The sequence below is a fragment of the Aspergillus multicolor genome (genome assembly GCF_047715735.1).
Source record: "Aspergillus multicolor strain CBS 133.54 unplaced genomic scaffold BDW74scaffold_22, whole genome shotgun sequence".
Classification (NCBI taxonomy): domain Eukaryota; kingdom Fungi; phylum Ascomycota; class Eurotiomycetes; order Eurotiales; family Aspergillaceae; genus Aspergillus; species Aspergillus multicolor.
Genome location: NW_027395973.1, coordinates 63,587 through 88,442, shown reverse-complemented (window position 1 = coordinate 88,442; position 24,856 = coordinate 63,587). Strand labels below are relative to the sequence as shown.

Here is a 24,856-nt window from a genome sequence, read left to right as displayed (position 1 = left end):
GAGTCCAAGGGAAAAAAAAGCAGAAACATGTTCGGACATCATGGATGACCGACGCGGGGTTCTGCATCTGGAGGCCCTCCGCCGAGAACGCCGAGCTCGTGTTCAGGTCAAGGATACCATGTTGGGACGAAGCAAACATTGCACGTCGATCCCTATTTTGCTCTATCAGCAGCTCAATTTTGCTGATTGTCGAATATTTCCCCCACCGGATACCAGCCTCTAGCCCGATCTGCTCGCATCTCGCAACCTCGGACCATTACTTGATCTAATGACATAAGGAAGACTTGGCTCCCTTACCGGTACCATACATAAGCCCAGCCATGGCGGGGATAGCGACAGCGGAAACACGCCTATAGCAAGTCCACTTGGCCGCCCACAACACGAAAACGATTTTGACTCAGCTTTGCCCTTCACCCGTATTCGCGTTCGGAATTCCCGACTCGTCCTAGGTAATGCTCGGGGTCACGAACACCGAGCGCCAGGACCCTCCTCCGGCTGGAGAGATCGGCAGTGGGACGCGGGGGACTGCTACTCTGGAGTATCCCCAGATTAATAAACTTCCCCGCAAACCCCCCACAGTTGTCTCCGGAACTTTGCTGCTGCCTGCAACTCGCTTACTCGGCGCACTTGGCTACGTGTGATGAAATGAGGTGCTCGGTGTATCATTGTCCCACGCGAACGTTCTCCTTGAGTAAGCAAGTGCCGAGGCCGTGGGGGGAGGGACCTTGGAGCATTGTATGACGTTCTGCTTGCGAGGTATAAAAGATGCATCGACAGCTGAATGAAATCGACTCTCAGTCTGGGCAGACAGACACCGACACAAACATGTCTCTGTCAATTGCCTCGGTAACCTTTGAGCACCACCGCTCAGCCCTGGGCATCGGAGAGCCGTCTCCAAGGATTTCCTGGCGATTTGACGGTACGGTCTCTAACTGGACGCAATCTGCCTACGAGCTTGAGATCGAAAGAGCCGGCAAAGCAAGCACCTTTCGCGTCAACTCGTCCGACTCTGTACTTGTGCCATGGCCTACCGACCCCCTGCAATCCGGCGAAGAAGCAACTGTTCGGGTTCGTTCGTTCGGACACAAAAGCCAGCCAGGCTCATCCTGGTCAGAGCCTGTTACCGTGGAGCCTGGCTTGTTGAGTGAAGAGGACTGGCAGGGTGCTGTTGCTATTGTCTCCGATCGAGAGACTGAGGTAAATGCTACCCATCAACCGATCTACTTTAGGAAGGATTTCGATGTGGACGAAGAAATTCTCTCTGCGAGACTATATATCACGGCGTTGGGTGTCTACGAAGCTGAGATCAACGGTCAACCGGTTGGCGACCATGTTCTAGCGCCTGGATGGCAGTCATACACGCATCGACACGAGTACAATACCTACGACGTTACGGACCTCCTACAATCAGGCGACAACACGATCGGAGTCACAGTCGGCGAGGGCTGGTATGCCGGGGCACTGAGCTGGAACATGATACGGAATATCTACGGCGATACTTTGGGCTTCCTGTCGCTACTTTCTATAACTACCGCCGACGGTGAAACGATCTACATACCCAGCGACGAGACATGGCAGTCGTCTACCGGTCCGATTGTTGCATCGGAGATTTACAATGGCGAGACGTATGATTCCACACAAGAAATTGAGGGATGGTCTGAGCCGGGATTTGATGCCTCCGACTGGCTCGGTACGCATGGGGTGGATTTTGACAAGAGTGTGCTTGCTGCGCCAGATGCTCCCCCTGTCCGACGAATTGAAGAGCGCAAGTTGGAGAATGTCTTCAAGAGCGCTTCGGGCAAGAGGGTACTGGACTTCGGCCAGAATCTCGTTGGCTGGCTGCGTGTTCGCGTCAAAGGGCCGGAAGGAAGTACAATTAGCTTCCTCCATACAGAAGGTAATTGTCCTCCCGTCCTTTTTATTCTTCTTGGTTCCAACTAACATCTCCAGTAATGGAAAACGGCGAAGTGGCAACGCGCCCGCTCCGTAACGCCAAAGCGACCGATAACTTGACTCTCTCTGGAGAAGAACAAGAATGGGAGCCATCGTTCACTTTTCACGGCTTCCGATACGTGCAGGTCACCGGCTGGCCCGAGGAAACAGAGCTCAACGCGGACTCTGTGACGGCCATCGTGATCAACAGCGACATGGAGCAGACGGGGTTCTTCAACTGCTCCAATTCCTTACTAAACAAGTTGCACGAGAACATCATCTGGTCGATGCGCGGAAACTTCTTCTCGATTCCCACTGATTGCCCCCAGCGTGATGAGCGACTTGGATGGACAGGCGATATCCACGCTTTTGCGCGCACAGCGAACTTTATCTATGACACCGCGGGGTTTCTGCGTGGGTGGTTGAAAGATGTGCACTCTGAGCAGCTGGAGAATAACTGTACTGACCCAGCCGTTTCTTCCTCATTCTACTTCTATCGCTAATGAGAAATAGATGCACCACCCAATGTCATTCCCAATGTATTGGGCTCAACAGCTGCTAGCGCCATCTGGGGTGACGCAATCGTCGGCGTCCCCTGGGCGCTCTTTCAAACCTACGGCGACAAGGGCATGCTGGCTGAGCAGTACCCTGGTGCGCAGGTCTGGATCGACAAAGGCATCTTGCGCAACGAAGTTGGGCTGTGGAATCGTTCGTCATTCCAGTTCGCAGACTGGCTGGATCCCCTTGCGCCACCGGATAATCCTGGGGACGCAACAACCAACAAGTACCTGGTTTCTGACGCATACTTGATTCATAGTACCGAGTTGCTAGCGAATATCTCGTCTTATCTGGACTATAGTGACGAGGCAGAGAAATACGCAGCTGATCGGGCAAACCTCACGCAGGCGTTCCAACGAGCTTGGATTTCCAACAATGGCACCGTCGCGAATGAGACGCAGACGGGTCTGACGTTACCCCTGAACTTCAAGCTCTTTGCGCAGCCATCGCACTACACGGCGGCTGCATCGCGCCTCGTCGACATCATTGAGGAGAACGACTACAAAGTGGGCACCGGCTTTGCAGGAACACACCTCCTTGGCCACACACTATCGCAATACAATGCCTCGTCTACATTCTACAACACTCTGCTACAAGAAGATGTACCAGGCTGGCTCTTCCAAGTCCTCATGAACGGGACCACAACCTGGGAGCGCTGGGATAGTATCCTTGCCAACGGCAGTGTCAACCCCGGCGAGATGACGAGCTTCAACCACTACGCTGTTGGAAGCGTGGGGGCATGGATGCACGAGAACATCGGTGGATTGAAACCCTTGACCCCTGGATGGAAGCGCTTTGCGGTTGATGTTAGGGTAGGTGGAGATCTCACCAGTGCGAACGAAAGGTTTGTTAGTCCGTATGGGGCTGTGGAGTCAAGCTGGAAGGTGGAGGGAGGAGTGTTTAGGTTGGCTGTGAGAGTGCCTCCGAATAGCGAGGCAGTTGTGACTCTTCCTGGAACACTCAGGAGTGGTAGGAGACAGGTCACTGTCGGGTCTGGGGTGCATCGGTTTGAGAGTGTCCTGAGTTGATATGCTAGGTGGTGGAAATGCTGGGCCTAGGAGTCTCCGATGTCTTGTTCCGAACTCGAGTTCACTAGGACTTACGATATTAGTTTGCGCTTTTATACTCCATGTATGTTCTAAACGGATTTCCGTTGCTCTCGAGCGAGCCAATCCGACGTAGAAAGACAGCCCCCCGGAACTTATCGCTAGATTGGGCCTACCGTAGTGCGGCGCCCCTTCCTCCTCCAGCGTTCCTGCCTCCCATGTTCCTTTATTTCTCCCTTTCCCTCATCGTCTTTCAAGGTTCCTCTTCTTCTCTCTTTACCTCAACTGCCGGACCAATCCGGCATCCCTCCTACATCATGAATCACGCGAAGCGGCAAAGTCGATCCCGAGACGGCTGCTGGACATGCAGAAGACGGTAGACTAATACCTACCACTCCGCCGAGATAAGCATCGATAACAGAAGTCCAGGAAGAAGAAATGCGATGGTTCTGCCTTCCCTTGCGGTACATGCAACCGGCTTGGGCTGCACTGCGAGCGAGAGACTCGGCTTGTGTGGGAAGACGATGCACGCAGGAAATTAATGCGAAGGAGAGGAAGTAGTCGCCTCTCCACATATCGAAGCTTTGTATGCGTTATCCGCATGGCCATATGAGCTTGACTCGACCGAGTCTCTACGGCTTGACCACTATACTCAGAGGTTCTCGAAGACCTATCCAACGTTCTCAGGCCCAAAAACCCCCTTTGTGACGGTGTTTCTGCCACTTTAAATGCGCAGGCGAGTCCCTAGTGTTGGGGAATTGCATTTGCGGCCTCGAGCGCGTCCATTGCAACAGACGGAGAGATGACTGAGCGTAACCTTGCAATACTGATATTCTGACAACAGCAATAATCGCTACGGCTTGAACAGCCACTTACGGCCATCTTTATACTTTTTTCAGGATGCTCTTTTCAGGATGCCCTATTGGACCTTTCTAGAAAGATACTGTTTCCCCACGCAGCAATCGAGCCGCCGTCCGGGTACGTTTCTACCTTGGCTCCACAGATGACGCCCAAACTGGCCGAAAGCCATAGTCCTGTTTCCAGGAATGAGTGTCTGCATCACGATAACTCTTATCAAGTCCCCCTCATCTGCTTAATAGAGCCAACTATGGGCTATGCCAGATTTGGGGGCTTGCAGCCGCCATGCGGAGCAACCCCACGTCTGTCATCTGATAACGCCCTCGCCTCTTCACCTTCTGCCCCGGGCCTCTGTTCGTCAATCTAGAGAAGACAATATATTCCTAAAACGAAGATCCCCTTGGAGCATCAACAATCACTGAGGAACTAGTCACTGGAATAAGTGCAGTTTTGCTATCTTGTTACACGGACTACTAATATCCTATCATCCAAGCGTATCTTGTCTGTTGGGTATTAAAGCTAATTGCTACGCGAGCACTCTGCCGTGTTTACAAAACAGGATCCAACTCAGAAACACGCGATATCACATCTGAAATCATGGCCGACTCGGGTTTCACTCCAGCACAACAGATAGCGGTGCTAGAGCCCGACAAAGGTACCCCTGAGTCCTGCAACAAGATTCAGGATACTGTGGGGGTTGGCTCTCACTATGGTATTGATACTCGGGGCATCTCAGAAGGCGTGGACGAACTATACGAACGCAAGGTCACTATTTTGAATGCGGCTCTGATCGACCTTGGAATGGGCCCGTTCCAGTGGAAGGTCTTTGCATTGACTGGCTTGGGTTGGTTCATTGATAATGTTGGTCGTCGCCTCTCCAAATCTCCTCCACTAATTGAAGAGCAATGTTGAACAATACATACAGTTCTGGATGCAAGCTATAACCATCATCAGCCCCGCGGTCCAGGTTGAGTTCTCTGTGGACCGTATCGCCTTTCTTACTGTTGCCAAGTACGCTGGCCTCGTGGTTGGATCGACACTGTGGCCAATGACCGCTGACTTTATTGGACGACGTCTTGCATTCAACATCACCTTGCTGCTGTCCTCCATTGCTGGCCTAGTTGGTGCAGGGAGTCCCAACTTCATCGCCATCTGCGTCTTCTGCGCCTTCATCGGTGTGGGTACTGGCGGAAACCAACCGGTGGATAGTGCTATTTTCCTGGAATATATTCCTGCGACGCATCAGTATCTGCTTACCATGCAGTCTGCGTTCTGGTCTGTCGGTCAGGCAGTTGCGGCGTTGATTGGGTGGTCGGTACCCCTGTCATCGAATGTCAAGTACAAGTCTGCTAACGAGGGAACAGGCCGCTTATCGCAAATTACTCGTGTCCATCGGACACGCCAGCTGGGGAATGCACTTTCAAGGATAACCTGGGTTGGCGATACTCGTATTGGACATTCGGGGGACTTACGCTGGCCATGTTCTTCGCCCGTCTTCTCTTCAAGCTCTACGAGACCCCAAAATACCTACTAGGGAAAGGCCTCGATCAACAGGCCGTCGACGTTGTGAACAAAATTGCAGCGAGGAACGGATCAACCACCTGGCTTACCATCACCCACTTTGAAGTGATCGACGAAGAGCTCCAGTTAGCCTGCCAACAGTCTTCCTCGTCCTCTCCAGCCGCCGCACCGCCCAACACATCCCCGAAAGCCATCTTCAACCGCACGATAAACAAATTTGCGCCGCAGAAAATACGCTCCCTCTTCAGTACACCCCGTCTCGCCCTCTCAACCACCCTCTTGTTATTCCTCTGGTGCTCTATCGGCATGGCCTACCCGCTTTACAACTCCTTCATACCCATTTACCTCGCCAACAAAGGCGTTGCATATGGCTCCACCTCCCTGTCAGCGACCTACCGCACCTACGCAATCCAAGCCGTCTGCGGTATCCCGGCCTCGCTCCTCGGCGGCCTTCTCGTAAACACAAAACACCTCGGCCGCAAGGGTACCGGGACACTTGCATGCATCTGCACCGGCGTATTCCTCTTTCTCTTCACACGCGCAGGGTCCAGTCAAGCCGTTCTAGGCTTTACATGTGCGATTGCTTTCTTCCAAAACCTCGTCTACGGCTTGCTCTACTCTTATACGCCGGAGTTGTTCCCCGCACCGGTGCGCGGAACTGCGAATGGGCTCGTTGCATTAGGGAATCGTCTCTCTGGTCTCATGGCGCCGATTATTGCGGCGTATGTTGGGGTGGATACGGATGTGCCGATTTGGATCTCGGCGGCGTTGTTTGTCGTTGCTGGGTTGGTGTTTTGTCTTATGCCGTTTGAAACCAGGGGGAAGGCTGCTGCATAGACACCTGATGAGTGGAACCATGGAGGTACACATGTAGCCCTTTACTGAGTCGGTTATTCAAGACTATTCTATACTTCTCTGGTTTACTCTATCGATCTATTGTATTAAATTATGGACACCCCTCAACGCCACACTCATAGTATGCTTGGTGCTTTGGGCCTTGCTAGGTACATGTATTTACCATCATAACCAATTAGAAAGTCATATCATATATTCCCGGCATATTTGGCACGCTATCCAGCCCGCAATCCTGTCCCTCCAGTTGAGTCATGCCTACATCCCAGTTACCATCCAGTGCATAAATCTCTGCACCAGACGAAGACGCCAATGACGATAATGACGGCGCTGCAATAACGCCTGCAGGTGCGTCGATATCCGTGTCCGCCAGAAGGATCTGCATATTATCGTGCAGCATCTTCAGATTCGTTTCTTCCAGTAGCAAACTCGCACTTGAGGTCATGACTGCATCGTGTGTGCTTAGGTACAGCCCGCGGACAAGGAGCAGTTTCTGTTCCAGTTCGGCGACTCGCTGCATCAAGACCGCCGTTTGCTCTTCTTTTCGGGAGCGGTAGGCTCGTTGTGCTTGCCGGACTTGGGCTTTTCGTCTCTAGGTTATATGTTAGTCCCCATGGGAGTAGATTGTAAATGGATTGGGCACGTACCTCTTTGCTGGCTAGCTCCTCGCCGTTGGTGTCGAGTATCTTGGGTCTTCCCCGTCGTTGGGACTTGGGTTTTGTTTGTTGTTGGATGACTCCGGCTATTGGTGAAGGTGTCGGTGATGGTGACAGTGAAGGTGTATGACTGGGGCTTTCTTCATCGGTGGAAGGTGGACTAAAGGGGACCATTTGGGGCATTGCAAGCGACTCATCCGAGAAAGCTGTGTAGTAGTCGAACATGTTTGGATCTATCGATGTCGTTTTCCGGTGGTTGGATGTAGTGTATTGTAGCATTGTGATGGTACAAGAAGCCGTCGTTCAAGGTCAAGTTACAGCTGTTCTTGAATGATAACCAATGTCTTATTACTGCCCAAAGAAGTACCTGGTAGGCCACGGGGCAGGAGATACCTATATAGTCAAAGTCCACGATAACAGACCCTTCTCAGCCCTATCGCCAGCAAAGCGGCCCCCAAACCCTGCATCTGCGCCCTAAACCCAATCAGTCAGGGCAACTGCTTGATTCCGATTAGCGCGTGAGCTCGTCAGCATGACTAAACAGTCTATGGACCCTCTTGGCAGTATGAGGCTGTGAGGCTTTAGGAGCTATGCCCTTGGGGGAAGTTGTTCGACTGTTTTGGGAATAGTGGCTGTAGGGGTCGGCGTATGCTTTTCGGGATTTCAGGGACATCGCCGAGAATGGGCCGATGAACCTTTGGATAGAGGAGCTTTGAGGCGTAATGATTGGCTCGTATACGGCGGGACCGAGTCAATCATGCATAACTAGGTACCTATACTCCGTAGTGGAGTGATGAACCTGAAGATGTTATTGCATGACAGCGGAAACGCCCCGACAAAACTAAAAACGTGGAAACATGACTCGTATCAATCTCGGGGGACTATGGAATCACTGATGCCTGTAACTAGTGTCTGATGGCTAATCAAGGGTTGTTTCTTTGCTAGGTTTCCGGTCCCAGTCTGGTCGCTCCTGCCATTCCCTGATTTGGAACAACTGCCTGCACGTCATCGCTACCCCGTTGTCCCAGAAGAACCTCCTCAAAACGTTTTCCATCTCTTCTTCATTGCTCAGATAGCAGAACCTCCAGCGCTGCCACCCGAGCAACTCTACACCAGGCTGATCAAGTATCCCGTCCCTCTGTCTCCACGAGGAAACCGCTACTGTCCATATCCAGCAAAGGCACTCTTCTTCTGCGGCTTCTCTGAGACGGGTGCATTCGAGCAACTTTGCTTTCAGAGACGCCCGCATACACACCGCAATGTTATTTACCTGCGGTATGGGGCTATGACGCATCCCAGCGTACACTAGCAGACAAAGGAACAACAGGTTGTTCAACGACGGTTCCTGGGAATCGAGCTCCTGAAACGAAAGCTCTGGAAAAGCGTCCCAGAAGTCGTCGAACACATACCCGTCTTGAGACTCAGGGCTTCCTTTCTCTCCTTTGATCTCAAGACCCTTTGATGAGTACTGCGCGAATCGTTCCAGGATCGAAAGCAAATGTGTCGAGAGTTTGCCCTCGAGAGCAAGAGCCGCGAACCCTTCTGGTAGCCTCCGTATCCGCTTTCGCAAAAGACTCCTTGAGCCTATTATATTGACATATCCATCAGGATAAAGCGGTTGATGCCGCTGAGTCCGCGGTAACACCGAAGCCCCCGTCTCCATGGCCCAGGGAAACTCATACTGCATAAGCAGGCTCTTAATGTACGGTGAGAGCTTGTCGAGCCCGCCTCGCGCAGCCACCAATGTGCCGAGGATCTGCTTGTGGATGCTATGCGCTTCTATCTCGTCATAACGGCGCTCAAGCAATGCCAGGAAGCACACCGTCAGCAACATAGCGTCTGTAATACCCTCGCCGCGCGCCATGTGCTTTCGCAGCGCAACCATGGCTTTACCGCGATGCTCGTAGATGATCTGCGATGGCCGCGTCCGGAACTCGGGGTTGATGAGCTGGTCATGTGCCGCGTGCATAGCTGCAGCCCCGGCGTGAAAGAAGACTTCCTGTGCCATGTAGGGCATCCACTCCTTGGTCGTCACGCAGCGGGTATTGAACAGGGTGCAGAGGGGTTTCACGCCGGGAACGACTACGTTCCAGACTGGAGTACAGATGTCAGTCGAGACAATCTTGACCATATTTGACGGAAATCTACTCAACATACAGATTTTTATGGATGTCGGGACATCTGCAATCCGGGCGTTGCGGAGTATAACCGGCCCCTGGCCTCGTCCATCCGCATCTTCCGGATCGTCCTTTGTTACTATTGGACTTTTCGACGCTTTGACAGCCTTGCGCTTCTCATGCGCGACTCGGGCCGCGTGTGATCGTGAAGTCGACTCCAATCGCTTTCGCGAGCTCTTCGACTTTGGATGCTGAAAGTTGTCGACAAAGAAGACCTGCGGCATGAAGCCGACCTCGAATAATAACTCGGTCATGTCTCAAGTTCCAAACACTCGAGACAGCCTCTTTCTTCTTCATAGCTGGTGACTGTCTCATTGTCTCGCGGTAATATAGCCCCGAGCACAGCCCTGGTGGCGGGTCCACCCGCTTGCCTTTTCCCATCGATCTTGCAGGACCGCTGGACCCTTTGGAGTCCGATAAGATCGCGCCCAATGGTGTGTGCTCGCAGGGCTGTGGAGCTAGTCTACAATAGGAAGTCGCATTTCCAGAACAGCTTAGCGGCTTTGATTCCATCTAACTCGACCTGGACTAGGGCACAATCCTGAATAGCTTCCCAACCCCGCTGCTCCAGCTGAAACGCACAACGGGATGTGATTTGCGGATTGGCAGTCCTGGATACAAATTGGGAACGGAGCAAAGCTATGTTTATCTCGTATGATCCTGCAGGTTACAAAGGAAAGCCAAGTCGCCGCACAATCAATGCATTTGTCGCGGTGCACGCGGCCAAGAGGCGCCGAAAGCTTACAGAGCAGGACCAAGGGATCAGCACATATTGGCTGGAATCGGAAGACTCAGATCCTAAGCATGGCAAAGACTGCCAAGTTGTTCAGCGTATCCAGCCTGTGCCGCTCCGGATGACCCTGCCCATCGCCCCTGGGAAGTTCTACCCAATCAGCCTGGACACCAAGGGCCCATCCACCAACAGAGCTCTGGCCTACTGTACGTGACAAGGTCTAGACTTTAGTTGAGACTAGACTGACCCAATGATCCCAGATTTTGACGTCTTACTCCCTCATGATTCGAGCGCTCTCGGCCACGGCGATTCCCGGGCCCAGTTCTACGCCTCCGTGCTGCTCCACTGGTCCAATGCCCACGATGCGATCCTTCATGGCCTTGCAGCTTTTACACTCTGCACCCTCGAGCCCCAGGAGCGCGTTGACCCGGCTCGGGCCAGGGCCGCAACCTTGTACCACCGTAAGAAGCTGTTCGATCTTGTCACGGACATGCTCGGTCGGCAAGTTGTCGATGACCTGCTCATTCAAGCCTTATGTCTCTTGATCCCTATTGACGACTATCTCGGCTACGTCGACTTCAGCCAGGCGCATCTTGATGGGCTCGAGACAGTGGTCCGCGCTAGAGGAGGCCTCGCCCAGGTCGGCCAGTCCGTGCCCGGGATGGGCCCGAACCTGCAGACATCCCTGCTGGTCTCCAAGAGTCTCGTATCGACCCATATACAGACATCTCTTGCATACACTACGGCGCCTGCCACTGAGACAGCTCGGTTATTTCCGAGTTTATCCGCCCAAAGCACTCTAGATCTTCCGATTGGCTTCCAACGCCTTATCCATACAGGACACCTCTCGACGAACTCTGTTCCAATCCTGCAAAGCTTCTCTGCTTGGCTCGGCACACATGGAGATACCCCTCCTACGCAAATACCCGTTTGGCGCTACTCGGCTCCAGCACAGCTCACAGCGATTGAAAAGTGCATCTTCGCCGCTTTACTCTGTTTCGCCGACGACCTGAGCTGCATGGGCTTCCATCCAGCCGCAATCGTCTTCCGACAGCCGCAGAAGCGCGCAGAGATACTGCTTGCAGTACCCGCTTTGTGGTCTGATCCGGCGTTAGCGGATTTTGCATTGTGGATGGCGCTGGTAATAACGACGCCAAGGAATCTGGGGATTGCGCCGATTGGAGTGCAGAGAACATTATTTTGCAGAGTATTTGATACAAGATCTGAAAGTTGTGTATGGGAAGACGTTGACACTGCGCTGCATTGCTTCTTCTATGATCCGGACAGAGCGAAGATATGGGAGGGGACATGGAAGGCTTTATATAAGGGTTGGAGCCCGCAGTGCGGATAGCATAACACGACCCGCGGATATTTCAATTCACATTGCAATTCTAACTTGATCAATTCTTAGATACCAACTGTGACGAACTCATTAGAAACCGGGATGTCCAACCTCCCCCAACGCCTCCCGAACAACCGTCTCAAGATCCTTTTCTGGCAGTCCGAGCTCTTTATTCCGAATCTCATACGTCCCCTCAAAGTGCCCACTATAACCCCCCTTCGTAAAACCGACATTAATCAACCCATACCCAGCCATGGCGTTACCGCTATTCCAAGCCTCCGTAAGCGCTGGAATAGCCTCAGCCGTGTTGAGCGTCTCGCGCTTCCACTTCTCGCCCGTAAGCTTTTCGATCGTCTCCACGAGCTCCACCTGGCTCGTGGCGAAGTCGCTCAGGAACACGATTTGGTTTGCGGTGGGTCCGGGGTTCAAGAGGACGCGGTTTAGAGCTAGTGCCGTGTTTGCTAGCGTTGTTGTGCTGAACAGACCTAGCCCGTCGTCTGTGAGGGTTATGGTTCGGTTGGCGTAGTTGAGACCGAGGAAGTTATTGCGGAGGGACCTGCGCATGCATCAGCATCGATCCATTCCCCATTGCCTTCTCCCATCAAGAAAATGGAGAAGAAGGGAGGTAGGTACATACCACCCAATCCACATCCCACAAGCAACACTCGTCCAGCTCAACCCACTCCCCTCTTTCTTTCTCAGATAATCCTGCACCTCGCCCTTCTCTTTGAACACGGGGCTCAATTCCCGTGCTTTGGGCGTGTTATTGTCGAGTCCGTACTCAGAGGGAACATAGCGCTTGATACCCGCTGCGATCGCGGCGTCAATGAATTTTATCTGCTCGGAGACGGAGAAGGAGGTGATTGCGTTGACGATTGCGTCTTGGCCGGTGAAGGCGGCGATTAGGTCTTCGCTTGGGTATGTGTCGGCGATTGTGAGGATTTTTGCGCCGGAGGCTTGGAGAGACGCAAGGGAGCGTGAGGATTGTCGGGTTAGGACTGTCACTGTGAAGGACGGCTCGGAGAGGAGAGAGGTTAGGAGGTTTGAGCCTAGGGAGCCGCCGCCCTGTGGTTTGAATTAGCGAGGAGGGTATTGGGATTTGTTGGGAGATGTGAGAGAGGGATCGTACGCCGATAAGGAGGATGTTCTTGTAGGGTTCTGCGGCCATTGCTGTTGCTGCTGTAGGAATTTGTTGGGTTGGGTTGCGGTGCGGGCGATGGAGTTTGTTAAGAGCGAGAATGACTGTTTCTGACTTCGAATGCTGGTTTTATTCAACTCAAGAGGCATCTGTAGCTTGCTTTATATACATTTGTTTTGCATGTATTGTGCAAGCAAAGCCCGAGAATCAGCCGATGCGCGGGATCACTAATCATAATGTACGTCTGCAGCAGCTATTGGATGGGACCTTGGTTGTTCAACGGTGATCAGTAATCTCGAGCGATGACGATTAGATTATAGATCTGGATCTTCTATTTACTGCTAGAATCTAGAATCAATGCCAGGGGCGAGTTCTGATTATTGAGTGTAAACTGGCCACGCCCGCAATCCCGAGGGTTTTCATAGGGGCCAGTCGGGTTAGGGCAGACCGGATATAGCCCTGGTTCCCAATATGATCGCAACTCAATTGAATACTTCGGAGTACTCTACAGGCTATCCTACATTGTATAGCTTATGTGTAACTCTACATGCTGGGTGGTTTCAAATCGATTTGTTGGCAGGGTTTTGTTCTAATACATGTAGCCATCTGTTGTTTACTTACATGAATCATTCTCATTCTCATTCGTATGGTAGCTCGTCAGTCCCTGCCTCCAGGACCTAAGTCGCCCATATCCGCTTCCACATCTAGTCATACCAAGGGTAAGTCCGTACCTAACGTCGTTCCAGATGAAGCATAAGGACATCAGAATCAGAGCCAGGATCCAGATCGATCCCCTCAAGCGAAGCCGGATGACAACAAAGAAGCGCCCGAATCACACCATCATTCTCACCATCCCTCTCCTTCTCACTCTCGCCTTCACCCTCACCCTCATCCTCATCCTCATCCTCACCTTCAACCCCCTCAACCCCCTCCACCTCCCCACAAAGCTCAAGCGGCGTCTTCCCTTCCCCATCCCGCTCAACGACAAGCCCATCCAAACCCCCCGCTCCTGCAGCCGCCAAAGCAAGCATCCGCACAACCTCCGCATTGCGCGCCCGCACCGCACACTGAAGCAGCCCTCGCCCCTGCCCCTGTTCGCCGATCTGAATCCGAACGCCCACATCCGCGCCATACATAATCAGCTCCTGCACGTTCCGCGCGTGCCCGGACACCACGGCATACGCGAGCGCCGACATCCCCTCGCCCTCGCCCTCGCCGTCTGCGTGTGCGTGTGCGATTCCGTCCCGAACCCAGATATTCACGGCTGCGCCGTGCCGGACGAGGAACGGGATCGTCATGAAGCCGTGCGCTTTGCTTGCGGCGGCCATCAGCGGGGTTCGGCCGTGGGCTTCCGCTTCATTGCCGGGCCCGACCTCGTGCTCGTGTTGTACTTTGACGGCGTTGATGGCCCCGCCTGCGTTCAGGAGAACCTGGATGATGGGGATGGAGCCGGTGCGCGCAGCGGTGCAGAGGGCCAGGCGACCCGCAGGATCAGGCGCGTGCACGCTGGCGCCGTATGCGAGGAGGAAGCGGACGTTGTCGATGCGCTGGGCGCGGATTGCGGATGTTAGGGCGGTCTGTAGGTCGTTCTGCGTGATGGCCGCGGTAGCGTTGTTGCACTTTGACGGGATGAAGAAGAGGGCCAGGGTTCCGGGGTGGTCGAGTGCTGCGGCAGACTCGAGCAGGCGCGGGTGGAAGGTTGCGCCGGCGGCGGAGAGAAGCGTCGAGATGCCCGCGTGCCCGTTGCGCACGGCGTAGTCGAGGGCTGCGAGGTTGCCTCGCTCGGGATGGGTACGGACGTGCGCGGCGCCGGTGGCGGCGTTGACATCGAGCGGGGCCTCTCGCGACGCGGTCGTCATCTCCCGGACGAGATCGTAGTATCCTGCGTCGCTTGCCAGCATGAGCGCCGTTGCGCCGTTGAACGATGTGACGTTCAGGTCTGCGCCCTTGGCGATGAGCTGGGACGCGATGTCCGGATGGCCGTGCTCGATGGCGCCCATGAGCGGCGTGAAGGAGGCGAAGGAGTTGTCGATGGCGAGGGTTGCGTCGAGCAGCATCTGTGCTAGATGGGGGGCGTCCGCGTGGGACAGGGCGCAGTTGATGGGGGCGTAGGGCCGGCACACGGTTAGAGCATGCTGCTGCATTGTGGAGACGAGGAACTCGACCTTGTCGTCCTTGCGGGACTGCAGGGCCGTCATTAAGGTATCGGAGAAGTCGTCTTCCAGCTGGGCGCGCGTGCGGCCGGCCTGTAGTAGTCGGTCGACGAGGAGGGCGAGGATCGATACGTCGTGGAGTCGGACTGCGTCTCTGAGCGGGGTCTCCTGATCACTATTTCGACCGTTGTTGAGCTCGGTGCGTGGGAGGAGGAGGCGGATGATCTTGATACCGCTGGCCTGTTCCCCGGCGCAGATGGCGGCATGAAGGGCTGTGAAATCCTGGTTGTCGGTTCTCATGAAGTCGGCGTAGCCCGCGTTGACGAGGAACTCGACGGCGTCAAAGTTCGCGCGGTGGCAGGCGTGGACGAGGGCAGGGGTGTTAAGGTTGTTGACGTCCACGGCGCCGCTAAGCACCATGCTCTGCATGATACTGACATCCCCAAGGACGGCGGCGGCCGTGAAAACGAGGTCGTCGCACGCTGCGGGCAGCTTCTCGAGTTGGTGCATATACTCGTGGAATAGCACCTGTAGGCTCGCGACCCACTTGTCGTTGATGGCCCTGTCTAAGAACGCGCTGGTGGACTGCTCGTCCTCAGCAAGATCCAGCCCGGCCTCTAGCAGCATGCGCAGGATCTCGGGGCTCTCGGTCGCGATGTTGTCACGGATGGACATCTGGAACAGCGCCGTCTGACCAACCGGCATAGTGCTCCGCGGGTCTACTCTCGCTCCATGGTCCAGCAGCAGCCGCACGACTTCCGCTGTGGCATACTCGCAAGCGACATGGATGGGGAAACGGTTGGTCACATTTTCGCAGGGGGCGTTAACGTCGGCACCGTTCTCCAGGAAGAAACGGAGAGCCTCGAGCTCCGCGGGGCCGGGGTTCAAACCGCCGATATGAGAGAGCACGCCATCCTCCCACTGTTCATGGTTCGAAAAGCGCTTTATTGCCCGGTAGAGGACCGTCTCTCCATCCAGGTTCGTAGCATTTAAGTCCAGCCCTTGATCGAGCAGCAGCCTGAGCAGCGGGACTTCAAAGGAGCCGTTGATCATCTCGTGGAGGAGCGTGTTGCCGTCCGCATCCACCCGGGTGATGTTCAGACCCCAAGGCTCAGCAATGCGAGCGATGCACTCTCGATCCGTAGCTGCACGCGTAAGGAAGTCCTGCGTGTCCTCGAAATCAAACCCGCTCAAGTCCGCGCTGTATGCGACGAGCATGTTGAGGATATTGTCGTGCCCTTGAATCAACGCTTCCTTGGCCGCAGACATACCATCGAACTCATCCGGGCGTAATACGATATCCATGTCGACGTCCGGATCGACTTTGGACTCGAGGAGAAACTGCACGGCGCCCGTGTAGCCGTGCTGGATTGAGTACACGAAGGCTTTGAACTGGGCGAGCTCGCTGAGGAATAGGGTGTCCATGCTGCCCTTTAGGAGGCGGAGCATCGTTGCTTCTCCGGCGGGCGCGGCTTTCTTGAGCGCTGTCTCGAGGAACTCGACTGGGGCGCCTTTGAAGCGGTAGAGCTCGGGGGTTGCGATGCGGGCGGTTGTCTTGCAGACTTGGGTGAATTTTGCGAGGCTGGGGGTTGAGAGGTGTCTGCAGACTTTGAGGATGAGTTCCTCGGGGAGAATCAGGAATGGGTTGGAGGATTTGTCGGCCATGGCTGATAGTTTGGTTTGTTTGTAGGTTTGAAGTAGGTTGGGGGTATAACTAGAGAGAAGTAGAGATGGAGAGGGGTTTAGAGTTGTAAAAAGGAAGCGCGGAGGGGAGGGAGAGGATATAGCTAGGCACAGGAGTTCGGGGATTTCCATCTGGCTTCATCTGGTACTCCTGGCCTTCTCTGTTACTTCACCTCTGGCTAGCTCTCCCAGATTCACTTTTTTGTAGAACTACGAACAACAAAGACGCCCATTGGCTAGCAGGGAGAGGGTGGCAACTGAACCAAACTATGAAGTGTTTCAAGGCTAGAGTGACGACAGCACACATCTCTAGCAGAAGTTCAGGAGTGAAAAACAGACTCTGAGCTAGCTATTCACTTTAGGGCTTGGCATCAGGGCAGAATTCTGCTAGCTGCGGCGTAATTGGCGTTGCACGTGTGAGGAACACTGCGATAGACAGTTGATGCATACCTGCAGGTCTCAAGGCAAAGACAGAGCAAGCTTGAAGAGTCAAACGCAGTGTGGCCAGGCCACAGAGGGAATTTAAAGAGAGTGTTTGGAGGTTGCGGTTCTCGCAGCCTTTTTAACGCGTGGAACTTCCAGCTCAGCTCCCTAGATTAACTCTCTAGAAGGCTTGCAAGGAAAGACATAGTATCGAATTATAGCCCGAGTCATAGGTATGCAGATACCTCAATCATGGTATATGGTTCAAGCAAAAAAAATACATGGAAGAGCTCCTGCTCTAGCAGTACTTACGAAAGCCATGGGGATATGAGAGTAGGATAAATTGCGGCCGTGATACAGGATATGGTCCTGAGAATAGGGAGGAGGACATATTTACTAGGTTTATAAGAGCTAAATTAGTAGTAGATAGGTTCTGAAGAGCCTTTATCTTGAGACGTCTCTCATATCTTGTTTAATATTAGAATTATCCTCAAATGCAAGCAAGCTAATAACATATCAAAACCAAACATAGACCCCAAAACGCCAAAAAACACAAATCCATCAAAATTATCAGGCTCTCCTCTCCACAGCCCCAGCTCTAAGCAACAACTCCCTAATCCTCCCTCCAGCCGGCGTACTCAGCACACAATAATCCACCGGCGCTGTCCCCAACCGATCCCACAGGTTAACATCACACCCAGCAGAGACCAAAAACTCCACAACATCAAAATGCCCATCCTCCGCCGCCCACGACACAGCCGTGCGCCCAAGCTCACTAACAGCATTAAGATCCGCTCCCCTCTGCACCGCCAGCCGCACAATATTCAGCATGCCCCTGCCCGCAGCGATAATCAGGGCCGTGCGGCCGCATCGGTCGCTGTCATTAATATTTGCCCCGTTACCCAGGAGCCGCTGCACAGCGAGATACTGATCTCGTGAGGCGGCGTTGAGCAGTGGTGTCTGGCCGACGTTCGTCCGCGCGTGGACATTCGCGCCGGCGGCAAGTAGGGTGTCTATGACCTGGAGGTTTCCTCGTGACGCAGCGAAGTGCAGGGCTGTTCGTCCCGCACTGTCAGAAGCATTGAAATTTGCGCCGTGAGCTAGGAGGATCCGCACGCACTGCGTGGAGTCGGCGTAGTTTGCGCCTTCTGCGGCGGCCATCAGGGCCGTCCGTGTGTCGCCGGGGAGCGTCACGTTGGCGCTGATCCCGTGGGTGCCGTCTAAGAGGGCTGTTACGACTTGCACGTGGCTCACTGTGCAGGCGGTTGCTAGGGCTGCACGGCCGGTCTGGGAGGAGGTTCTGCTTTGCGCTACGATTTTGGGGAGGAGGTATGTCGTTGTTGTGGGGCGGTTGTAGGTTAGGGCCCAGGTGAAGATCCGGAGTCTTTCGTTCGAAGGGAGCTTGTAGAGGGCTTCTCGGCCGATTCGGTGGGCTTTTTTGCTGGTAAGGAGGAAGGTTGTCAGAGTGGAACGGGGCATGTGGTTGCAGATTATGAGGAGGAGTTCGTCGGGCAGAGTGAGGAGGGAAGGCATGATGGTGGTCAAGTGTAAGTATGGTATACTGCAATCTTGGGATAGACTCAAGTACAGTGTCTTCTTGTTCCAAGACGTAATCTCATAAGTAGTTAATGGATGATGTATCACGACCTTAGGTAGATTGAAGGTTTGTACTCTACTTTTATGATGGTGAAACTCGGGGTCTCTGAACAAAGGGCTTTATTGTGTTTTATGGCCGTCGGGGAACCTGGAGAACAAAGATCTTGTCATTGTTGTTAAAGATAACCCCATTATGATTAAACGGTTCAATCCTCTGGCCCCGCCCCTTTGACGGGCTGTCACATTTTAACGTCTGCGACATGGATAATTGGTTCGGAGACTGTATATAGGTCGTGCTAGTTTGAAGCGCCGTTGGAAGTACGATTGATATATCATGTCTGTGGACCGGTCCACAGATGAACTCAGACAGTACAGATCAGTGTGTTCTCTAAAACTAATAAGTGTAGCTCTATTATGTGATAAGTCTCTAGTTGTCGGCATGGTATACATAGATACGCTAATAGACAATTCCGCTGCGATCTCAACCTGAATTTATTTCTGAGCCCTTCTTCGTGGTAGCCAACAGTCAAAAGGGGTGGGGGAGGAGAGTCTAAATTCAGGTCAAATATCAGTGACTATCCCAAAATTGTTAAGAAGGTGTAATAAGCGGCAAATAAAGTGAAGAATCTGGGATAGAGTTACCGAGACTGGTATGCCACTGACAGAAGTTCCTTGTCTACTTGTCTCGTGGTTATTTACGACCCTTTGTTGGCGTTTTAAACAAAGCCTCTGCAAACAAAGAGCGGTTATGCAGGTGCCTGGACGAGGGCCACGCTTATGATCGTATCTAATAATCCAGTGGGAAACAGTAACTGTAGCCCTACTATGATAGCTTTTTTAAGTAAGGTATGGGAAAGATGATATAACTTGGCTTTTCCTTCTAAACAAGTGTAAACAAACAACGTATTCTGCTTTGCGGAGGGGGTAACTTCAACCATCCCAGTACCCATGGACGTACACAAAGTCCAACTATCTGTATATGCAAAGATCAAAATTAGAAAACCTAAAGAGTGATGACGCTATAATTCCAAAGACGCCTTCGGTGCCCGAACATCTCCACCTGATACCAGGAATCTACACCTTAGCCCTAACCCGCCTCCTCATCTCCCTTCTCAAGAACTCAATAACCTCAACCTCCACAGCCGCCGCCGCATGATCCACCGCCGTAAGACCTTCGCTATCGACATGACTCAAATCCGCACCGCACGCAACAAGCAACCTAACAAGATCGATCTTCCCAGCCCGCGCCGCAACCCCCAGCGCCGTACGGCCCGCCCTATCAACGCAGTTCACGGAGATCCCAAGCCCCAAGAGCATCTTCACGACATCGGTCTTCCCGTGCATGGATGCGAAATGTAGGGAGCATGTGATATCGTCGCTCTTGGGGAACGAGTCGTGCTCGGAAGATGTTACCGCAAGACACTCGTCCAGTGCGCCGCGCTGGAGCAGGAGTTTCACGGCGGAGGAGTGGTTGTTTAGAATAGCGGCCATGAGCGGCTTCCGGAGTCCGATGCGGGGGCTGATGCCGCTGTCAAGCAGGGTTGTTAGAGATGCAATATCGCCGGTTTCCGCGGCGTAGAGGAGTTCGTCGGCTGAGATGTCGAACTCAGCGAAGGGAATTTTTGGGAAGGGGGATGGTGATGGCATGCTTTTGAGTTGGTGAATGGTGAATTGTGCTCAGGGTCTATGTAAACCGGGGTGTGAGTGTATGGGGAAGGTTGGGGACGTTGCATAATGAGGAATCTATTGTGGTGCTGGCTGGGGATATAAATATTTTGTAACTAACTACTCCAGCACAAAGATTTGATGTCTTTCATGGCTGATTTATTGTTTTTTTGTGTTTGTTGGTTCGAAACACCCTGTTTATAATGGGCACATGCACAAAGAGCGCCCATGTTCAGATTTTCGCTTCATTGTATCAGACTTGGTCAAAAGCAACCTGAGGGCTCGGAGAATGGCAGATCCTGAGGTCGAAGAGTCTAAAAGCTCATGGAGACAGCCAAACATGCGAGTATCTCGTTGCTCTGCCATTCGTTCGGAGTATTTGCACAGGCCTAGCTCTAGTACGGGTAGATGGGGGTAATGCCATCACGTGCATTAATAGCCCTATAGATCGCGACGTGGAGTCCCCGTGTGGCTAACCTTAGTTACCACTACCTAGGGTTTTTCTATTGCAGGGCGAACTGGTCACATCACTGAAAACGTCAAAGTTCAGCCGTACCAAATAGGAAGGTCCTGGAATAGGCCCGGTGCCGAGGGAGTCAAGGTCGGTGACCGACTGCTAGATCTGCTATACCAATGCGTATAGTCGAAGACGATAGAACTTGATGAGCGCGGAACAAGAAAAGGAGAGTAAGAGAAGCAGGAGTAAAGTGGTCTATCCAATTTGATCTGAAAGGAACTGCGCAACTAGCAAATATATAATGGGAACAAATCCCAATATTTCATCCGTTCCAACGCGTCCCATCCCGCAGTCTACGAAGCCTAGCGAAAACCCCAACCAAAGATTGCATCATATCAATGAGGAAAAACCAATGATCCATCTATTGTATATTAAGCAATTGAGCCTCTGCCATTTTCTTGCTTTTCAGTTTCCACGCAACACGAGACAGAGAGACGCGGGCACGTGCACTCGCAGCCCTACATTCCGCCCGGCCCACCAACCCATTCCCATGACGGCTCCACTGAACCAAAAAAAAAATTCCTTTCCTTTACTCAGGGAAAGTGTGAAAGTGAAAAAAAGTAAAAAGAATGACCGACGCAGGGCTCGAACCTGCAATCTCCTGATTCGTAGTCAGACGCCTTGCCAATTGGGCCAGCCGGCCTTGCTTGATAAGTAAAGGTTTTGAATAATGTCTTATAGTCCGAAACAGACTTTAGACATTGTAAGCAAGCCGATTTGTTATCCATTGGCACAGTCTTTACTACTACAAATAGAGTGGAAGAAATTTTGTAAAGGCACAGAATGAACACGGGTATCATCTAATGGTATAATCTCCCTACAACGATCAGCAGTGAAAACTAGCTGTACGAAGACTTCGAACAGCTGTTGGATTAAATACATGTGAGTATAAGATAAAGAAATTGGCAAGGCTAAACCTCGGTCTGAATCGGAAAGAAACAGTCCATACCTTTCCTAGTCCTTTATCCCTCCTTTGGAGGCGCACCCCATCGCTTCATACAAAATCCTCACCACCTCATCACTCGACGTCTGCTGCAACGGACTCTTACCAGAATTATCAGACAGATGAACATCACACCCGGCCTCCACAAGCACCCTCGCCGACTGAGCCGCATTCTGATACGCCGCATGCGCGATCGCCGAACGTCCCCTTGTATCGCAAAAATCGATATCCGCACCACGATAGATCAGCCAGTAGCAGGCCTCCGCTTCATCATGCGCAGCTGCTAAAATCAAAAGTACGCCCGTGAGATTTGCGTAGTCGCTCGGGGCACAGGCTTTCTTTAGCTGGGATAGCCACTTGTTGAGATGATTCACGCAGCCGTGCGTCGCTGCCAAGCGGAGGAGGGGGATTTTGTCGCTTGCCTGCGGGCTCCAGAAGTTTGTCTGTAGGAGGTGTTCGAGGCACATTTTGTATTTCTTTGCTGCGGCGGTTTCCAGGGCCGTATGGCTCCTGATAGATTTGGCTTCTAAGTCCAGGTCTGCATCTATCAATGCTTTCACGATGCTCGCTCGGCCGAGGTGGGCGGCTTTGATGAGGGGGGTGAAGCCCCTGCTGTCCACGTTTTCGAGGGTTTGTATACTGCGGATGATTAGTAGAGCGATCAGTTCGTGGCCCAAACTGATTGCGATGTGCAGGAGCTGGCAGCTGTGGTCACATTTGAGACCATGCTTGTCAAGATAATGCAGGAGGGTGAGTGCGGTAATCACCTTGTTCTCCCTGGCTGCCACCTCCAATGCGCCAGCAACGCTCGACAGTAGCCGGTCGTAAAGCACATTAGGAACGTCGATTCCACGGCGTACTGGCCGTTGGAGTGGTCTAGTCTTGACAAAATCTGCGTGTAGTCGTTTGAGGACCATCGATACCACCGGCGCGGGTTGATGCCTTGTCGCAGTGACGAGCGGCGTATCCCCCATGGTGTCCGGATGAGTGATGTCGCTTGCTTTGTCGAGGAGGAGGCGGATGATTTCCTCACTCAAGGTTGGATCTGCCAGAGCTTCGTGGAAGACTGTCCGTCCGTTGGAGCCCTGGGCATCAAAAAGTGTCTCGTGGTGGAGTGCGACGTCGATGGCCTCTTCGTTGCGTGACTTTACTGCTGCCATGAGCGGTGTCACCAGATGCAGTTTGCCGATTATGCGTCCGCCTATTCGAGGGTGCATAGCGCGCAGCCCCAGTAAATGGTGGAGCTCGCGGGCATTACCAGTAGCAGCTACAGCAAGGATCACAACGTCGGGAGGCAGGGAACTCGGGGCTTGCTCCTCCCAGGCGTCCAGTAGCAACTCGCAGTACGGACCGTTGCCGGTTGCAGCAACGACGCGCAACAGAGCTTTTGTCTGACGCTCGTTCGTTCGTACCGAAGCGCCTGCTTCTAGGAGGAGTCTCGCAACCTCATACTCCCGCTTGTCGTGGTTGGCGGAGTGCATATGCAAGGAAGCGTCAGCGGCTCGCAGGGCTCCCAGGGCAGTGAGACCATCTCCCCGCAAGGCTTTCACGTTGGCGTTGTACTGAAGAAGAAGCTGGACAGCTTCAGGATTAGCCATGCTGGATGCAACGTGCAGCGGATACCAGCCGCGGAAGTTGCAGACCTGGTCAGCCCTCGCTCCGTATTCGAGCAGAAGGCGGATCATCTCCACGCAGCCGATGGTGCCAGGCTTGCTCGACCGGGTGGCAATACTTAGCGGGGCCTCGTGGTGACTGTCAGAACGGTTTGGGTCGTGGCCGCTCTGTATCAGCAATTGCGCAACCGTGATGGAGCCGGCACGACAGGCATAATGCAACAGGGTGTTGCCTAGACCATCGGTAATGTCGACATTTAATCCACTCTGCAAAAGCCTCATCCATATGAGTTGGCTGGTTGCCGTGGAGGCAAGTTGATACGTAGTGATAAAGTCATAGTGGTTGATGCTGACTCCTGCCTCCAGAAGCATTGGCACAATGTCATACTGACCCCCAACCAAAGCTGACAGGATGGGTGCCCGGCCGGTCGGCCACCTGTTAGTACAGTGCTTGGTCAGGCCTCCCCCGCAGCCATCTGGTGGCACTCCCACTGCCAGTAGATCCTGGACGATGTTGGTGAAACCGGCACCAGAAGCCGAAATCAGTGCATCAGAGCCCAGGCTGAGCTTGTTTGGCATGGCACGGTAGAGCCAGTGCATAGCGTAGACCATGGTGTTCTCCTGCTTGTTGCGGCCCGCCCATTGTAATATGTATTGGAGCCGGCGATCTCTATCACGTCGGCATGGTGAGTATAGCACCGGATCGGCAACCCGGTGAAGCTCTCGCGAGGTTCGGGAGAGAGCGGCGAGGCTCTTGGTTGATCGGGAAAGATACTCACAGATTTGGAGGAGAAGCTCGTCAGGGAGATCAACCAGAGTTGAACCGGCCATTTCTGAGTTCAGATGCATAAACTGCATAAATGGGCAGTCGGTATAGACGGTAGAAGCATATAGTTCCGGATAGACAAGGGGTCAACGATGACTTTATACCCAGGCCTTTGTGACGGGGCATTGTTAGACAAGGCCAAAGAGAAGTGAACCGCCATCTCTGGAACGGACAAGAGGATCTTTATCGTGGCATTGTCCTGCCACAAACAAAGACTGATTGTTAATCGGTCTCATCCAGGCCTTGCCGGGCATTAGCGAGTTTGTTGCGTTCGTGTAGGTAACTTGCGACCGACCGTGGTAGAGTGGTGAATCCATCGGATTTGGTAAAGCGCTCCGACAGGCAAAGAAGCCTAGCTAGCTTGGCTTCAACGCGCTATGTAAAGAGGGATCGCTGAGGATACGAACCTGAACTCCGTGAAGGCAGGGCAGGGTAGGTGAGCGGTGGGTTAGGATTAGGTCACATCCTAATGCATACCAAAAGTAGCGGGTGGTTGGATCATGGCAGACCGGCGTGAAGAAGGTAACAAACATGATGTCGCTCGAAGATCAAAGCTCGTCTCAGGTACGATGTTGAACCCTGGAAGGAAGGAGCGACCCGTGTACCCTGAGGAAGACTACCTAT

At 53.2% G+C, this 24,856-nt stretch overlaps 9 protein-coding genes and 1 non-coding gene across 10 annotated transcripts; 3 read left to right on the top strand and 7 right to left on the bottom strand.

The window, feature by feature from the left end:
* Positions 1–825: 825 nt before the first annotated feature.
* On the top strand, positions 826–3,518 carry BDW74DRAFT_186680 (uncharacterized protein; the record flags this gene model as incomplete). Its single annotated transcript, XM_073731310.1, has 3 exons — positions 826–1,897; positions 1,951–2,391; positions 2,446–3,518. 3 exons carry the CDS (start codon positions 826–828, stop codon positions 3,516–3,518), a joined length of 2,586 nt encoding a protein of 861 aa, XP_073581440.1.
* Positions 3,519–4,783: 1,265 nt separating this feature from the next.
* On the top strand, positions 4,784–6,926 carry BDW74DRAFT_186678 (uncharacterized protein). The gene is made up of 3 exons (XM_073731309.1): positions 4,784–5,255; positions 5,320–5,705; positions 5,759–6,926. Exons 1-3 carry the CDS (start codon positions 4,992–4,994, stop codon positions 6,750–6,752), a joined length of 1,644 nt encoding a protein of 547 aa, XP_073581439.1. The 5' UTR covers positions 4,784–4,991; the 3' UTR covers positions 6,753–6,926.
* Positions 6,927–6,945: 19 nt separating this feature from the next.
* BDW74DRAFT_180413 (bZIP transcription factor) lies at positions 6,946–7,702 on the bottom strand (the record flags this gene model as incomplete). The annotated part of the gene is made up of 2 exons (XM_073729744.1): positions 6,946–7,359; positions 7,415–7,702. The coding sequence occupies 2 exons, from the start codon at positions 7,700–7,702 to the stop codon at positions 6,946–6,948; spliced, it is 702 nt and encodes a 233-aa protein (XP_073581438.1).
* A 638-nt stretch (positions 7,703–8,340) lies between these two features.
* BDW74DRAFT_157427 (uncharacterized protein) lies at positions 8,341–9,599 on the bottom strand (the record flags this gene model as incomplete). Its single annotated transcript, XM_073725140.1, has 2 exons — positions 9,581–9,599; positions 8,341–9,517 (listed from the first exon to the last, which is right to left on the bottom strand). A coding segment is annotated over exon 2 (519 nt), but the record flags the coding sequence as incomplete, so codon positions are not given.
* A 642-nt stretch (positions 9,600–10,241) lies between these two features.
* On the top strand, positions 10,242–11,684 carry BDW74DRAFT_180411 (uncharacterized protein; the record flags this gene model as incomplete). The annotated part of the gene is made up of 2 exons (XM_073729743.1): positions 10,242–10,539; positions 10,594–11,684. 2 exons carry the CDS (start codon positions 10,242–10,244, stop codon positions 11,682–11,684), a joined length of 1,389 nt encoding a protein of 462 aa, XP_073581436.1.
* Positions 11,685–11,765: 81 nt separating this feature from the next.
* On the bottom strand, positions 11,766–12,843 carry BDW74DRAFT_180410 (aromatic alcohol reductase; the record flags this gene model as incomplete). Its single annotated transcript, XM_073729742.1, has 3 exons — positions 11,766–12,231; positions 12,313–12,740; positions 12,805–12,843. The coding sequence occupies 3 exons, from the start codon at positions 12,841–12,843 to the stop codon at positions 11,766–11,768; spliced, it is 933 nt and encodes a 310-aa protein (XP_073581435.1).
* A 701-nt stretch (positions 12,844–13,544) lies between these two features.
* On the bottom strand, positions 13,545–16,631 carry BDW74DRAFT_180409 (ankyrin repeat-containing domain protein; the record flags this gene model as incomplete). The annotated part of the gene is made up of 1 exon (XM_073729741.1): positions 13,545–16,631. The coding sequence occupies one exon, from the start codon at positions 16,629–16,631 to the stop codon at positions 13,545–13,547; it is 3,087 nt and encodes a 1,028-aa protein (XP_073581434.1).
* A 3,111-nt stretch (positions 16,632–19,742) lies between these two features.
* Positions 19,743–20,315, bottom strand: BDW74DRAFT_180407 (ankyrin repeat domain-containing protein; the record flags this gene model as incomplete). The annotated part of the gene is made up of 1 exon (XM_073729740.1): positions 19,743–20,315. The coding sequence occupies one exon, from the start codon at positions 20,313–20,315 to the stop codon at positions 19,743–19,745; it is 573 nt and encodes a 190-aa protein (XP_073581433.1).
* A 1,105-nt stretch (positions 20,316–21,420) lies between these two features.
* Positions 21,421–21,493, bottom strand: BDW74DRAFT_t157. Its single transcript has one exon. It is a non-coding gene; the product is annotated as a tRNA-Arg (tRNA).
* Positions 21,494–21,804: 311 nt separating this feature from the next.
* Positions 21,805–24,237, bottom strand: BDW74DRAFT_180406 (ankyrin repeat-containing domain protein; the record flags this gene model as incomplete). Its single annotated transcript, XM_073729739.1, has 1 exon — positions 21,805–24,237. The coding sequence occupies one exon, from the start codon at positions 24,235–24,237 to the stop codon at positions 21,805–21,807; it is 2,433 nt and encodes an 810-aa protein (XP_073581432.1).
* Positions 24,238–24,856: the final 619 nt, after the last annotated feature.